At 38.6% G+C, this 17,545-nt stretch overlaps 1 protein-coding gene across 1 annotated transcript in view; it reads right to left on the bottom strand.

The window, feature by feature from the left end:
• Window positions 1–8,505, bottom strand: part of LOC306883044 (peroxisome proliferator-activated receptor gamma coactivator 1-beta-like) — a 45,445-nt gene extending 36,940 nt beyond the window's left edge. Inside the window, exon 1 of the mRNA XM_079438110.1 lies at window positions 8,380–8,505. Within this exon, the coding sequence (XP_079294236.1) occupies window positions 8,380–8,460 (81 nt within the window). The 5' untranslated portion in view covers window positions 8,461–8,505. The remainder of the gene's footprint in view (window positions 1–8,379) is intronic.
• Between the last annotated feature and the right edge of the window lie 9,040 nt (window positions 8,506–17,545).

Genomic DNA, 17,545 nt, shown 5'->3' on the forward strand with positions numbered 1-17,545 from the left:
AATGTCCAGGATGGAGGGGAGAGGGGCACCAATGATCTTTGCGATATACATGCATATGTGTGTATAACAAATATACACAGTTCACACACGCATATTATGTAAACACAAACTTTTATTTGCAATTAATCATTTCTTCAGCCCCTAATATATGTTATATATATATATATATATATATATATATATACACACACACACACACACAGTATACACACTTTTTTTTTTTTTTTTTATATTTTATTTTATTTCCTGCTTTCACATAGATTGCATCATAACGCTCACACCTTATTTAGAACTTTCTGATACCTGTTTTGGAGTGTCTACAATCCAATCATTTGCAAGTCCTCACTAGTGAAAGGAATGCTAGTGTTTCAAAACAGTCTTTGTACCCACGTTTGACACGTTGAAAACCAACCGGAATGTGTTGGAGGGGTGGGTTCAGGTTCTTTTACTACGGTGAAACAGCAGGGAGGAGTGCTAATAATTACTGCGGCATCAGAACAAGACTTAGAACCAGCTTAAGTTCAGTTCACAGAGCGAGAATGGAAAGGTGAATAAAATGGACTGTGTATTAAGGTTACGCAGTTCAGCTACTAACACAGACAGCAGAAATTGCCCAAGACTAACAATCTCCAGAACAGCAGTCAAAAGTGGGCAAATCTTGCCAAACCAAAGGTCTGAATTAGGTCATTGTCACAGAGTGCGTGTTTGGAGATGCTGTGAAATTCAAGTTTTCTTATGGGTTTTCAAGAGGGTGAGAGAGTCAGGTGCTCGCTGTATAACAAAAGAACCAGGAGTCGATGAACAGGCTCTTTTGGATTGGTTACCGTCTCAAGCCAGAACAATCTGTGAAGGAACACTGTGTTGTTGTTGCTGTCATGGGAGCCAATAGCCTTCTCAGACTTTGGTTGGCTCTTCCATCTCTTACAACTGAATTAAAGATTCTTCCAAGTAACAAACTTTTTTGTTTAATTGCTGGGAGACTCTTTAATTGCTTGTCAAATGCTCATTAACGCACATCACAGAATGCAATTCCTAATGAGTTTGTCTCACAGTCCTGTTGCACAGGATCTTCTAGAATGCAGTCTGCTTTAACATTCCATAAAACATGCAACTAAAGTATGACACAGCAAAAACATCTACACTTAGTTACTCAATCATCACAGTGACACAAAAAGACCAGATGTGGGCCCATTCCTGATGTTTAAATACAAACTGTTAATACTGTTAATACACAATACTGTTAACCAAGAATATATACATTTACTTAACAAATGACAAACATCAAAACAGATTTATTATTCATAATTACTCTTAAGAATCTTGATACGAATGAATTATATTATAAATGTGGTCCACACTGTACGATTATAAGATTTACATGTACTGCGTATCTCGTATGGAGCACTTTTATCACGTTTAATGTGTTTTTGAAACCCTGCATGAGACCAGCATCTCCATCAGAGTACAAACAAAAATAATTAAGGCTTATTGATGGTTCGAAAATACTCTTTATAGGAGTGCCGGTCTAAAGATAGAGCACTAGTTTTCTCCTGGGTTCATATAATCCTGCTGATTCTTTAGTATACCTGTGTCATTCATTAGGTGCTGCTTGGTAACCGCTCTTAATTATTATCATATAATAATCCACATGACCACCAATTATTATCCACCAAAAATGACTAAACAGACAAGGAATATGAAGAATATTTACACCATATTTAAAATGTAGGCTAGCAGGACACACCTACAGCAGGTCTGTGTTACGCCATATACTTGCGTTTTATGATGCCTACATGTTCCCTTTTGCCCACTGTGAGTCCCTGCCAGTCTGAGCTTGCCCTTCCCTGATGTCATGTTGCTATGGTAAGATTAGTACGCTCCCTTCCTATTCAAAACACGCGGAAATTTCCTTACCCTCACCAGCTTTCTCTGCTGCATTTAATCTAAGACAAAATACATACAGGACAAGAATCACAGTTCTTGCATTATCTATATGAAAGAAAATAGTTAATGAGTCTTTTTATTTGGCCATTAAGTTTCCTTAGTCAGTAGACTTACGTTTGATTCATTTACAGTTGAAAACTGAATCATTTGAATCAATTTAGTGGATCACACTACTGATTCATATGAGACTCTTTTAAGCCATTTCGGAGCAAATGCATAAAAACTAAGCTATCAAATATCGTTGAAGGGCTGAAAAATATTGAGAATCACTCAGCCTCACTTAGGATGTGTGTGTGTGTGTGTGTGTGTGTGTGTGTGTGTGTGTGTGTGTGTGTCATCTATAAGATCTAAAGACAGAGACTAGGGCTGCACAATATCGGAAAAAAACTCTTTTTTTCGCGATATACATTGCGATATGAGGGGGGGAAAAAAGAATCACCAGATGACTTAAACAGCTCTATTTGGAAAAAATAATCAATGATAGGGGTGATTTTTGTAGGTGAATAAATCAGCATAGGAAACAAGCAAACTACAAACATAATATAATAGAAAAATGATACAAATGAAATTAACAGTGCTTTATATTCTTTATATATAGTCTAACAGTTCAGGTACAAAAACTGAATAATCTGAATAACACTGCATAGTCTTCACTGTATAAATGAAATCTAATAAATCTGTGTTAAAGCTACAAAAGTGTTTTTTCTCAGTGTTTTGTTGTTTGATTAACATTCATGACACAGAAAGCCTCAGGAACACTAAACTGCTGTGAACCAATATATTATCAATTTACTTTCTCAATTGTTTACCTTCAACCGTGCTTACACTGATACTTGCAGAGACATGTATTTTGACAGTTTTGCGTGTTACGTGTCATTTCAGACACAAATAGATGCGGAGATGGAATTCAGTGTCTCTCACCGTGTCAATAGAACCCATTATAATCAGTGATGCTGTCTTCACTGGATGTGGCGCACACAACAAATCCCAGAGTAAATCCCTAGTTCTTTTTATGGTGTACTGATACAAAGTTCACATGATTTGCAACTGTTGCTTTTTTCAGACAGCCTCTAGCTGTTGCGGCGCGGGGCAGTGCGTCGTGAAAATGATCAGTATAAATATAACGATCAGTATACTAAACATTGCACATCCTGCGATGTGACTATCGTGCAGCCCTAACAGGGACCAGATAACAAAGAACATCTAGAGTTTTATAGTCGGGAACATTTGATCTAAAGTACACTGTGTGCGTTATACTATCCCCAAATGCACTCGCCAGAGGAGAGGCTGAATCTAACACAAAAAGCTTTCTGTGCTTTTATTTTGACACAGTGTACAGGTGGGGGTTGATTTGATATTAGAATAACACACCTGCAACTTTGTTTAGCTTGCAAATATATAGGCCAACCTGCAACCATGCAAATGACTCCTGCAGTTGTCCTACTAAACTCATGCATAATACATTGATTTATACCACTTACACTGAGACCAATCAAAACACATATCAGCTAATCAGTGCTTCAGAGATTAAGATATAACCTTATGACTCAGAATACAAAGGTTGCAACTTCTTTTTTAGGACACTTGAGCTTTAATAAGAGCATGCAACTGCTGAGACTTAATACCGTAATATAAAACAACAGCAAAATAATAATGCTGGCATGAGGCATTTCTCCAGGATACTGCATAAAAATGCAGGAAAAGCTTTAATCGGTCTCTAAAAAATGAGAGCTATTAGCCAAGACATATAATAGTGAACTCAGAAACTATAGCATAAAACTAAATGGCTGTTTCCATAACAAAAATGATTAAATGAAAAATCTGATTTATTCAAACCAAGTTGTGCTCAAACTTAAAATAAATGACTCTATTCCAGGAAAGACAAGATGAAATTTTGAGGAATAAATTTGATATTTTTAGTAATATCCTGGCTATTCCTTTCGAGCAACACATCACCAACACTGTAAACAATTATCGTGATTTTAACGGTAAAAAACTGTGAAAATGCTACGGTAAAAACCTGTTACATGGTTAACGGAAAGTTCCTGTAAAATGTACAGGGAAAAACTGACGTTCCCAGAATTCCCTGCTTTCCATTTCAATTTCTGTTTGAATTTGACGTTTTTTCTTTGAAATAACTGTTTCTTCTTAGTTTTTTCTTATCAGTTATGTTTATTAGGGTTGTATGTTACATCTAATGGTGTTAAATTAATGTTTATAGCATATTTCAGGTTAATGAGTTTCACCATGATGGTGTTTAGTGCTTGTGTGAATGACACTGTGCACCTTCTGTATATTCTATTGTTTAAAAGTTGCTTGTGATGGGCTTTGGCTCATCATGTGACTTTCTCATCATCACCTGCATTTGGTGGTTATCAGTGTATTTCAAAGGAACAAAACAGATTTCAGTACTTTAATAGGTTGGTATATTAAGATTATATCAGTTAAAGAAATTACGGTATTTAACTGTAAATTTAAGTTAAAACCTAAAACTTTGCTACCGTATTTTTTACGGTAGAATTCTGGCAAGCACAGCTGCCGGTTTTTTACCGTAAATTTTACGGAATTTTTTTTACAGTGAAGGACAATAATGATAAATATAAAGTTTTAATTGCTCTAAGAACAGTGAAGTTCACATCACAACTATAACGATAACAACACATTGTTGAAATCAATTTCAGAACCACTTTTTCCACTTTATGAACGATAAAAACACAGAATCAGAATCCAGCTGAATTTAAAGAAATATGCTCAAGCATTTTAAGAGGCAGATGACAAAACAGCAACAGGCCTTTATATTAAACATAACTATTAAACAGTTGGTGTGCATGCTAAAATAGTTATCGCTATAGTGTTCGTGGTGTGAACAGGTCTTGACTCTCTTACGACTGAAGGAAAGGTTTTTTGTAGCAACAAACATGCAACACTGCAATTCACGATGAGCCTGTCAATCATCACACTAAAAAGACCAGGAACTGGGTCAAAAGCCCGATTCGGACGGTAATTGTTTCTCATATGGACGTCTGTAAAAATAAATTTACATATCACCTCAGTCATAAAACTCATGGATTTGGATGGCGATTTATTCACAGCGAGTTTCCTGCTCACATGGCCAGTCACATGATTGTGTGCTGTAAATAAAATGAATTTTATTTACTAATTTATTCTTATTATTGTGTAAAATGTATTTTAAAATACTTAATATTAGGTATATCTTTGGGAGAGCGACCCAACAATTGTTACTGCAGAACGGTGTACATAAATGCTAATGTAATGAACATGGTCGTCAATTAAAGACCAGACTTAAGTGAATGTACATCTATAGATCGTCATCCAGATAATCTATTTAAGAGAGTTTATGTTACAGCAGACTGAGGACTATAGTTACAGAAAACATCTTACCCTTGGTCCAATGGCCAGACAACTCAATGAAAGGGTTTTTTTAACCTGTGATGCCAGTTGAGCTCTTAGCTGATGATGGATCATAGGTATATTATTGATATCAAGGCCCTGTCTTTCCACAGTCTATCCCTTTTCGGTCCAAAACTGACACTGATCTGTTACAGAGCATTCCCAGACTTCCTCACGTCCCCAAAGAGAGGGTCAGGTGATAGACCTCTGGGGCTTCAGGAGAGGAAACAGCCCCTCTAATAAATACGAGTGAGCCCTGAGCAAGGCAAGAGACAGCGCTGTAAAGTAATTGGAGTGCAAAGAGCACAACATAAACTGACGATCCAGAGGCTGCAGCCAATTTATTGAGCCACATTCGGAGCTTCAGCTTTTCTGTGAAAACCAAATCAAATTATATTCCTGTGATGTTTTATAGTATCTCGTTTTACTCTCGCTCTCAGTGGATTTCAAATGAATAGACTTAAAATGAGCAATTTCTTCAAATCTGATGTCAAGTGAATTCCAACCAGAACATCTAAAACATCATTTTCATTGCCGCTGATTTGATTTTATGGTTCGACTTCACAGCGATAAGGCAAATGATAGAGAAAATGCTTCAGTAAACAAGCAGACACAGAGTCAATTGTCTGAACTCGCTGTAAAGACCATGTCAACCCTGCATATTTATGATTTCAAACCAGCATAAAATTATGAGTGGAAATGAGGGGAGGCACAGCTGACTGACATGAGCTGGGGGTGGAGGGACTCATTTCATGGTGTAAATACATTTGCCTGACTCTGTCGAGTTAGGTGACTCAGCCCATATCACGAAAGCTGAACACATAGTACTGCAGTGCCGCACATCACGATAACCGCGAGCTCTTCTGAGAACTGGTGCAGTGTGATGGATTTCAAAACCTTTATAATGTTAGGATTTTAAGCAGTGAATGTGTAAATGTCAACAGCAGAATGTAAGGATGCAGCGAGGGGGGAACTGAAACTGAATGCCATAGCACTAGTGATGGACTGACACACCGATAAATTGGCTATTCTGACATTATTAGCATCTGACAACAATCTTGGACATATTTGAGAGTGAACTTCAAGTAAATACAGTGGAAAACAAGTATTTACTATCTACAATTAGCCTTTATTGCACAGCTCTTGATTCTGATTGGTCAATTACAGAATTCTGCAGGCAAATATTCTTACTCATTTTAATCACATGATAAATAATTTCAATTTAATACGTGTAACAACCGGACATGATCGCAAATCAGTATTTGTCTCTCGATTCTTTTATAATTTAAACTCAAATCAATATTCTTTGTCAATAAAACCAATACTCTATATTCTACTTAATTATCAAGTAACAACAGTGGTGTAATAAGTGGGAGATGCTCTTTCAATTTCTCCGCGTAAATACAAAACAGGGAATGCGTTGTAGCTACTGGACATTAAATATACAGTCTAAATCCAATTGTTTATTCCTCGAATACGTTCCGGAACGAATGACAATTTTTTTTTTTTTTGCATGAATGTAAATACGGTAAATCAAAAAGGAGCGATGCTCCTGGAGTAGATGGTGAATTATTAGTCGTGATCTGAGCTGCTCCACTTTGCGCAGCGGCAGTCAGTCAGTCACATGCACGCGCGTCAGTGGCCCTGCCTTCCGCTCATTTTACTACGTTTAAGGCGAAGAGCACATGACTGCAGTAACTGTGTTCTGTAACTCCAGAGTCACGAGGATGGAGTACTATTACACTGACCAGACAGCGAGCTCGAGCACATTTACTGCGCTTACAATATTCCCGCTGACACAAGGACACAGGACAAACAGCAGCGCGCGTTCACATGAAGTCTGTAAACGAGGCTCAATCTTTCGGTGACACCGCGCGATTTGTAAACATGCACAATTGATTTATGATACAAAAATGATACTTTAACTACTAGCATGTGGCAGTTTTTGAATTTGGAATAATAAATTAATGTATTCCTAACCTCATCTTTCTCCTAAGTGTGTTATTCCAGCATTCGTATGTTTCAAAGTAGCATTCGGCTTTTTAAGCGTTAAACTGTAACTCCCTATTCTACACGTATTGTATCTATAAATAAACACTTGTGCTACTGACAAGACAAGCACGAAATGCACAGCGTTTTTATGTATTAATATCAACAGCACACACGGTCACATGATGCAGAGATGTTTGACTACTTCCATTTAGCATCAAGCTCGTTTTGTAACAGTTACGCAAACGCTTACGAAAACAATACATTTCGTAAGAGTTCTGGTCTCTACACTATATTGTACAGATATATAACACCCATATGTATGCATTTGGTATTTGCCTTCAGTCCTGCGTATCAGTTTCTCAACTTTATTATAAGTGATATAATGCATTCGGTTTACAGGGGTTTTTATCTCAAAAAAGCAGGCCAGATATGAATATAAATTATGCAAGCACTGATCGCATTTAATAAGTGCATTAATAGTACTAACATCTACACCGACTAATAATTACGCAATGCATAGCCTAAAAACAAAGACAGAAAAATCCCTTGATCTATATTACTTTTCATCTTTCATCATTGAACTCGTGCGGAATCGGAACGCTTTCGTTATATATTAAAACTACAAGGGACCAGCAACTTAAAGTCAAGTTCACCAAAGCACCCACGTGTCTCACACACACACACACACCGGGAAATTGGTGTGATTTTTTTGCAAACTAATGAACACATTTGAACTCCTTCTATTCCGCTGGTGAAGTTCCTAACCTTCCTCTAATCGCTAGCCCTCTAACGCAGACTTCAAAAGAGGGATTATCTGTGCAATATTCGTCTATATGTCACTTTTCGCATCTATGGATAATTTCCTGTGAACTCCACGTGAAGCGCAGACATCAGGGACTCCAGACGCCGGCTGAGACGCTCTGACAGCATGTAATGATGCAAGTATATCGCTCCACAGACAGTAACGTGCAACAATACACCCGGGGAAAAACAGCCACGCTTCTGCTCTATCAGAAATGGTGCATGGCTTACCTGGCTGCCGGAGTTTTCAGTCAAGTAATTGAAGACAAATGAAGAGAGCTCCTCATCTAACAGTGAAGCGCAGTCCGCCATCTTCTAGAGAATGAGATGAGAGGAGCCAGAGAGCGCTGCTATACTGCTCTGCTCGCATGCAGTGAGGATCTCTAACCGATCGAGGGCAGTGTGCTGAGGTGCCTCAGTGCTTCCCAATCATGGCTGGGTTAGGTAAAACAGCAGAAAAATCGATTATTTGAAGGTGCAGGTGGGTTAAACACAGGTTGGTGGTGTCTGAAGAAGGATGTGTGCAGGATGCATGTTCCCAACTGTAACTCAACCTGCTTGTGCTGTCTAGATTTGACTCATTTATGATGCTAGTTCATGATGTCTAAAGTCCATACAGACTATAGTGTATGTGGTTGCATCCTTTACTGTAGTATCTCCTTATACGCACAATGCAGTAAACACAACTGAGCAAGTTCTTCTTCTTCTTCTTCTCTCATGCTGCTTATGGTGCCCAAAATCTAAACATCAACCAATATTTATACAGTTTGCCCCAAATTTTAAAGGCAACTTTGTTCAAACTTTGTATAATTTAAATGTATTATTTTAATATTTTGTGAATTTGAGTGCTTGTTTGATTTAACAATTATGTGCATCATATTAACCATCATTGCATTTAAGTAATCATTATATATGAGAATTATATATTACAAAGGGCCACTGTAAATATTGTCATGTAGTATTATTATCAACAATAATAATAAAACTGTACTAGAGAGTCTTTTGACTCTTTATGTTGACGAAAACTTTAGCTAATCTTTAACCCTAGTACTACAATAATTAAATAAAATAATGATAGATAAAAAGTGGATGCACTGCTGACTTTAGGGCTGGACTTAGATCAAAATCAAAGCTTGTGGTGATTAAGTTTGATTTATGAGAAACACATTAAACTATATGTAAACAATTAGGGCAATTACTCTCTAATCAGCAGACACACTGATTGGCTGATCTTTTCAAGTGCAGTTTTCCTACAGACTTTCAGTATCATGTGGAGACTATCTTGTAGCTTCCATTCAGAGCGCCATCCCAGAAATCACCAGCTGACTGTTAGTCAAGAGAAGAGGCAAGTCTGCTAAAGAAACCATCCTATATTTGATTCACATTGAAGACATAAATACATCTTATAGATATTAAGCTGTTTGAATGGCATGCAAACCAATACATCTAAACTGACAAGCCCCTGAAGGACTTTAACAAGTTCTCAGTCAAATCGGAAATTACCCCATGGTCACATCAGTCTATTGAACTGTGTGCTGCCTACTGGCTATCGACCAAACACATGCTGTTTGAATGTTTGAAGTCAGAGTGAAAGTTTGCCTCAAAAAAAGCAATAACACATAGCTGCTAATTCTTAGATCAAAAAAAGATATGAAAATAAATGGATAAATGGAGAGGGAACATAAATTGAAACAACAGTTGCAGCAAAAACCAAACATCCAGTGACATTCAAAGCTGGGAACTTAAAGACTGTTACTCAAGCCAACAAGCCCACCTTCCATAAGCGTGTGAAAGGTCACTGAAGGGATTTGACAACCCTGAGCGTCTGGTGGGTGTCTCTGACAGCTGTCAGACTGGAGGAGTTTGTTCTGTGTTGGAGTTATCTTTCAAGAGAAGAGTCTGTTTCATCAGTCATATCATTTCATTGATTATGCCCTGATGTATGGAGGTCAACAACATTGTGCCTTCAGCTGCAGTTGTCCAAGGACAGCAATCAATACAATTCACACACACATGCATGATGCTTTTTTCATGTTTTCGTTTGCTACCACCAATGGGAGAGCATGTTGCTGGTGTTTGAGTGCATGCGTGCCTCTCTCTGTGCTTTATGGCTGGAAGATGATTTAATGGGGGCTTCTGTGTGAATGGGCAGCACTCTGAGAGAAAACAAATCAAAGAGCACACTTACTAATGCACCGAGGACTGTTGCAATATATTGTCATGTAGGAGAACTGGGTTCAGTTTCAGAATGACACTTTCAGAGCCCTGGTGTGTTTTGAAAATGGCCTATTGTGGTATTGACTTAATACACAGTATGTTAATTATGATATATATTCGTGTCACACTTTAATTTGGGGACCAATTCTCACTATTAACTATGACTTTTGCCTCAATGAACTCCTAATTTGCTGCTTATTAATAGTTAAGTTTAGGTATGGAGTAGGATTAAGGGATTTAAAATATGGCCATGCAGAATAAACAGCCAATATGCTATATGCATGCTAATAAGCAACTAGTTAATAGTGAGAATTGGACCCTAAACTAAAGTGTTACCATATATACTCACAATTACAACTGCATCTTCGTGTTTAGTGGCCTTCTTATTCCTCATCTCATTATTGTTTACTTGAACAAACTAAGAATAAATGTAAATGCAACAGAGGAAAACTGCATTGCAGGGATCAGTTCGTCTTTTTTAATCCAAATAAATGCTTTGAAAAACCTTGGATAAGAAAACGCAGGCAGCTAAAGCCAGCGTGTTTCCTGACAGCGTGTAACTTCTGAAGACTACATCAAACAATCTTCATTTTGCCCTGACTGAGCTATTTTAGCATCTTAACAGTTGTGTCCATGTAAACAAATAGCCCAGTACTTACACCTTGTATGTGAAGAATGATCATCAGCTGGTCAAATAAGTCACAGCAGACATCCTGCTGAAATGATATTGCACTTCAAACACAGAGACAAACAATGCAGTGTTTATTCAGTCCTGTCAGTAGATTCACTAATACTATTAAGTGTCAGTTACAGAAGATCCACTGTGTATTATATATTATTACATAGTATTATATACTGTATATTCAAAATGTTTGTCAAAACTTAAATGACTTGATTATATATAACTTAATATAATAAATAACATAATATATGTATAGATATATAAATTGTATATTGCATATTTGTTTTGTTTTCTCTTCTAAATTGGGAATGATCACTCTAACCTTGAGCATTGCTAAGATTATGCTATCAGCACCTCAGAAAAGCAAGTTGATCCAGCTTCAGAACTACTGGAGCATTTAACCTCAGAAATATGTGACTTCATTATATCCTGAAGGGCAAAGTCTAACTCGCAGAATGACCGAGTCACAATATGCCACTGTGTATGCAGCAGTTACAAGCAATCTGAACTACAAGGCATAAAAAAATGGGTCGTGATTGGAGGAAATGCCTACAGATATGCAAAGCATGCAAGCAGAACACGCTGTGATTGGCCAGAGCTCCTCCTGTCTCTGTGCATAGTAGGAGAAGGAGTGAGTAAAGCAGGCAGCATTAGAGACTCACTTCCCCAAGCAAACACGTGCCTGCTCGTCACATGACTCCCTTTTCCACTGCCTGCGCCTGACCGTGCATAGTGCTTATGCTTGCTGTTCGGTTCAATGAAAAGACAAGAATGATTGCACAGGTGAAAGTTGAAAGGAAAACGGTCTAATCTTAACAAAAACACTCAGGAGCAAAGGTGACAAACAATTTGACCACACAGATTATATTTTTCCCTAAATATTCATTTTAAATATATAAGGAGTAAGGTAAAATGTAAGATACTACCAGTGTGTAGGTGCATGTATGTGGGAGATATATATATAGAGACCTATACTGATACAAATACATCTTATCAACCAGCAAAAACATTATTTTTGCCCTGTCTTTCTGAAAATTCTGAAAACATAAAGAGTATATATCATCAGATATTCCTGGATATAAATATAGCTTATATTATAATTAGTATTTATGACAAAAATATATAGAAGCACCCATTAACTGTATATAGGTGTAGTACCTGAAAAAGCAACAACAAATACCATATGATCTCGCATTTGAGTAACCAAACCTTAGTTGAGTGAAATATGTCTGAAATATTGACTTAAAACGATGCAACATCTCTGTTGTGGTGTATATTGATCTTGAGTACACACACACACACACACACACACACACACACACACACACACACACACAAACCCTCTACTACAGCATACGTGTATACAAATAAATGATTGATCTGTTCCTTAGCAGAATTCACATTCTGTGTTTTAAGTTAAATGGGGCAAAACGAGATGCTTTAGAAATCTGTCTTCTGGGAATAGGTGAAAGCCAAAATGGAAGTTTTGTTCAAGAAGCTCGAATCCTCAGACCAAATGCTTCACTTTTGTCTTTGACCTGAACTATCTGGAATTCTCCATTATTCTAGTGCATATCAAAACAAGGGGTTGCATTGGACAAAGGATAGAGGCCTTTTCTGTCTGGGGTCTGTGGGCGATTGACCTGCGGAGCCATGTGCATTGGTTTGAGAGTATCTGAGCCTTAGTCATCACAGCATGTGTGTACACTGCTGCATGTGTGGCATTCCATCACTAAACCTACAAGAGTCTTCAAAGACACACCCATCAACGCCTTCAAAACTTTTGCTATTCTAATGCAGTGTGATTGTGAACTAGGCCAAAGAGCCAAAATTTAATATAAATTATGCATTTACCAAACTTGTAGCAACCGGCTTCTCTCCACCTACATGCTCTATTTACATTTATGCCCGTTTGCAGGAAAGAAGACGGCTGTTGCAGCGGCTGAGTAAGTATCATGCCTTGCATCAATATGGGTAGAAATGCTTGACGCCATTGCTGCAAACCATCAGAAAGCACTGTGACACTGAGATAAAGATCTTAGGCTTGGTGTCCTTCTGAGAGTTGTTGATGTGATCGTCACAGTTTTGGACAGCTGAGCGCAGAGACCAAAAGGAGAAGCCCATCATAGCCTATCAGGATCTGACAGATTCGGTCTCCTAACAAGGTGCCATCTGAATTATCTAGTAAGGCCTCCCTTTGGTCTGTTGTCCACCCAAGCAATTAAAAATGAATGAGTATGAAATTTCCCAGACCAGGGTTTCCTTTCCAATGGATACAAGTGACTGGAACAAGACCCTTCTGGACTGGATTGCTAGTGTGTTTTAGTGGCAGTGTTGTAACAATTAGACATTTGGCAGATGCCTTTATCGACATGCATAAATGTTATCGTTATACATGCACTTGTTAACTGCCTGCCATTTTGAAATGGTCACATCACACAAGGTTGATTTGGGTCTAAGCTGGGTCTTTGTTTTGTGGAGGATCTAGTGTTATCAGGCCATGGGAGAGGTTAGGCTATAGTCTGTGCTGATAGCCCACCTGCTGAAACGCTGCGCACACAGCCAGATGCCGCCCAGCCAAACTAGGCCAGATTAGTATTGGAACCAATGTGCAGTCTAGCGTTCCTCCATTCTCGCTCTGTACGGCCCAGCGCTATGTTACTCGGCCTCCCCTGAGACGTGTTGATTTATGGCCATGAGCACCATGAGGGACAAATGGCTCTAATCCCGACAGCACAATTTCACAAGCTCAGTGACAAACACGTTTAGAAATATTGGGAAAATGCTTAACAATCAGAGTCATAAACATTGATCCTGTTCAATGAGAAGGAAGACTTTGAATTGCAATCTCTTGGAAACAAGTGGAGGCACACACATGTATAAGCGCACTGCATGAGAGAGCCCACACCGATGTGCTCTGTAAAGCACCAGGATGCATAATGTGCTTTTTGAAGGACATTATATGAGTTTGATGGACTGTCACCTCAGAAAGAGGATAGATGGAGAAGCAGGCAAGAATGGGAGGAAGATGGGTTTTTTACATTTATGCAATCTTTGGAAGCCTGGGGGGATATCTGGGGATATCGTAGGCATATCTTGACATTTACACGATGGAGAATCATAAACAGAGCCGAGCTTGAAGGAAGGCTAAACAGTGCAAAGAGAGTCTCTCTCCACATGTGACATTCACACCAATTTCGCTTTGCTCCCGACTGAGCAGTAGGATCACATCACTCACAGTCTCACACTTTCAAACACATTTAGCAAAAATGGACTACATGCAAATGAATTCCACACAATAGCCAGTGATTACCCAAATGCTTGGTCGCTTTGAGCCAGTCCCAAAAGTATAACTGCAGATTGATGGAGGGAACTGACCCCTAGCCTCTCCCTTTCTCTTCGCCTCTCTGCACTTCACTGCCACATTGGAGCCAAGAGATGCAGGCCCTGATAACCCCACCGTTTTATCACAAAAGCACACTCCCTTGGTGCTGAATCCGTAGGTAACTGAATCACGCACAAGGCTATTTGTCTGATTGTGAATGGTATTTAAAAAGTGGACGGTCAGGTGGTGACTGGGTTTGCAGGCTTCCTCTTTCAGAATGATGCTCTTGGTCCAATCCTTGCTGCAGTGGTTAGTCATACAGGGATTATACAACAGCTACAACTCCCTTCATTCCACCTTGTGCTCACCAAGCAGGAAAATGGAGCTAAATATAAATGCAGACGGCAGCATCTCTGGAAAGGTCAACAATGCATTTGTAGCAATGAAGATTATCGCATGTAAACGTGACTTACTTGCAGCATTTAACTCAGACCATGGATGGGAATCATGGATTCTTTCATAACTGTTGCGTAAGAGGCGTCACAGATGAGCTTTTCCCTAAAGATGATCTTCCCCCCCATTCACATCAAAAGTAAATTTTTGACTGCTACAACTAGCTCCTTCATAACCCCTTTTGCTGTGATGATGAAACAAGAGTTTGATACTTGATTCATGCCATTGGGTGAGCTCCAACTCCATGCTGTTTGAAATACCTTATAACTTATATTTAGTCTCTGCATTACCGTCCCACGTGACTTGGATAATCCTTGACAACCAAAACAAAGCCGTTCATCTTTTATCAGGATGGCATGGCTGGAGGCCACGCCGCTTACATGCCCACATGCTGTCAAGTGCTATACCCTCAGTAACAATATTAACACAGAACAGTCTTCCAGCAGACAGATTTGCTTTTCAAACCGACAAACTGATGAGGTTTCCATTGGGATTCATAGTAAATGCTTATCCCTTAACTGGAACATAGATGTTTTGCTTCATTGAGAATACTGCTGCAATTAGGTATGGGTCATTATTCTCGTTTCTGCATATGGGGAAAAACATCTTATGCAATGTCAGCGTCTTTGATTTCCTCTGTCTGTCTCTCTTAACAGCTGTTGTTGGAGGTGGACCAGAACACCAGCTTACAAAGTCTGCTTAATGTAAGCACAGCTCCGAAGGGTAGGGGGATGATCGGTACATTCTGCCCAGGGGACGTCAGCCATCGCAACGCAATTAATGTGTATTTGCTCATCTGTTTAGGTACATCCTTTGACCTTAAACCCCTTGCTGTTCTCCATTCCAGTTGGCCAGAGAGTTTGGAGGCTTGGCCGGTGGAAAAGTGAGATGAGTTGTGAGGAAAGAAGAGAGAGGAGAGTTGGGGGAAAAGCATGATGCTAATAAAACGGAAAGAAAACAGATAAGGATTAGTCTTAAACCGTACCTACAGCACACTGCATACTCCCATTGAAGCAAAGCCTTACCTCGCTGCTATGAGATGAGAGCTTTTGCAATTACACAAAGATTATACAGCACATGACCCACTGAGAAATCTCCAACCCAAAAACAAAGCTAGCACAAAAATGCAATAGCAAAACCTGGGCATTTCATAAAAGCAAGGCCAAAAAGCCAGAATACGAGGGAAGTAAGATTTTCCCTCATGAGGGGAGTGTGAGAATCAATCAGGCTGAGACAGGTCTATGACAAAACATTCCCACAAGACAAGGAAGTGAATCCTGATTCATCGGTGGAGGAGGAGGAAGTGCAGCAGGTTTAGGCAAGATCACCCCTGCAACGCAGACATAGTCATCTAATACTGTAGTAGATACATTCTTCTTCCTGTCTCTCTCTTTTGGACACGTCAAGAATAACACAGTAACATAATTCCGCAGTCTCTCTTTTTGGTCCAATGAACTATGATGGATACAGATTTGATATTAAACATCGAATTAAGAACAGTCAATCTTATCGGACATTATTGTTTACACTGCGGCACTTGAGACTCATCTTTAAGCAGGTTAGTTGACCTCTGGCCACTGTGATAGAATCCGGCCCATCCTTTTTCAAGAACTGTAAAACTGGAGTTTATCTGCGGTGTAAATGAATACTTATCAAATTTCAAAGCACTACGCATTCTTAGAAATGATAAAATAAGTATAAAATAGCATTTGAAACCAAAGGGTAAAGAGCATGTGTGCCAATAAAGATGGTTTACATCACCTTTCACTAGTCAAGCTTTGTGATGTCCCAGACATCTGCTGGAAAACAAGGGAAAGCAAAAATGAGAATCAAAGGAAAGTCAACTGTCTGTGCATGCCGTCATTCTTCTTCACTTTTGTGTTTTTCCGTGTAAGATGCTGTATGCATATTTATTTCAGGCACTGAACAACAAATGCAAATGCAGCTAATGTGATTTATTTTACTCTCAAATACTACAGGTTTAGTAAAAAAAACAAACAGAAAAGCATCCTGATTTATATTGCTAAGCTAATGGCAATACTCGAAGCATAAAAAATATAGCAAAATAAAATATTTGGTAAAACAGAAGATTTTTAACTAAGTGTTGTTTTCATTGATGCTTTTCTACTGAGTACTGATATTATTGTACATATAGTATAAGTAGCAAAATATTAATTAAGAATTTTTTTTTAAATATAAATGTAATTTTTTTCACATTGCATTCTGGGATTGCCTTTTCCACAAAGAATATGTGCAATGCTAAGAAATTACCCATAAGAAAGCATCTTGGAACAGCCTCTATTGTCAAATATTGTGTGCATAATTTTACTGTATGTCTTATATGATCTACAATTGAAGTGTATCTTTCTCCTTGTCTCTTTTTCCTCTTTCCCTTTTTTTTCCCTCTTTTTTTTTGTTATTTGAATCAATACTAGGGTGACTGGCGTGGCATCGTCATTTATTTAGTATTCCTCTGAGGGGATCCAAGGACAGCGTTCATTCGGCCAAGTCCTGTGATATTGAAGACTGCCAAGTTCTCCGCTGTCCTCCACACCATGCAACCTCGGTGACATGGAATGTTTGCATTCATTATCTTATCTATCCTCACTAAATCAACCTAGTGATAAGTGTTGAGGCATTGAGGAAATGCTGCATACATCACAAAGAGAAAAAAGTCGTAAAACCCTGTTGGTTATTGTCTACAAAAGAAAGTGGAGCGC

This window comes from Barbus barbus, assembly GCF_936440315.1.
Source record: "Barbus barbus genome assembly, chromosome: 17".
In the NCBI taxonomy this organism is placed as follows: Eukaryota; Metazoa; Chordata; class Actinopteri; order Cypriniformes; family Cyprinidae; genus Barbus; species Barbus barbus.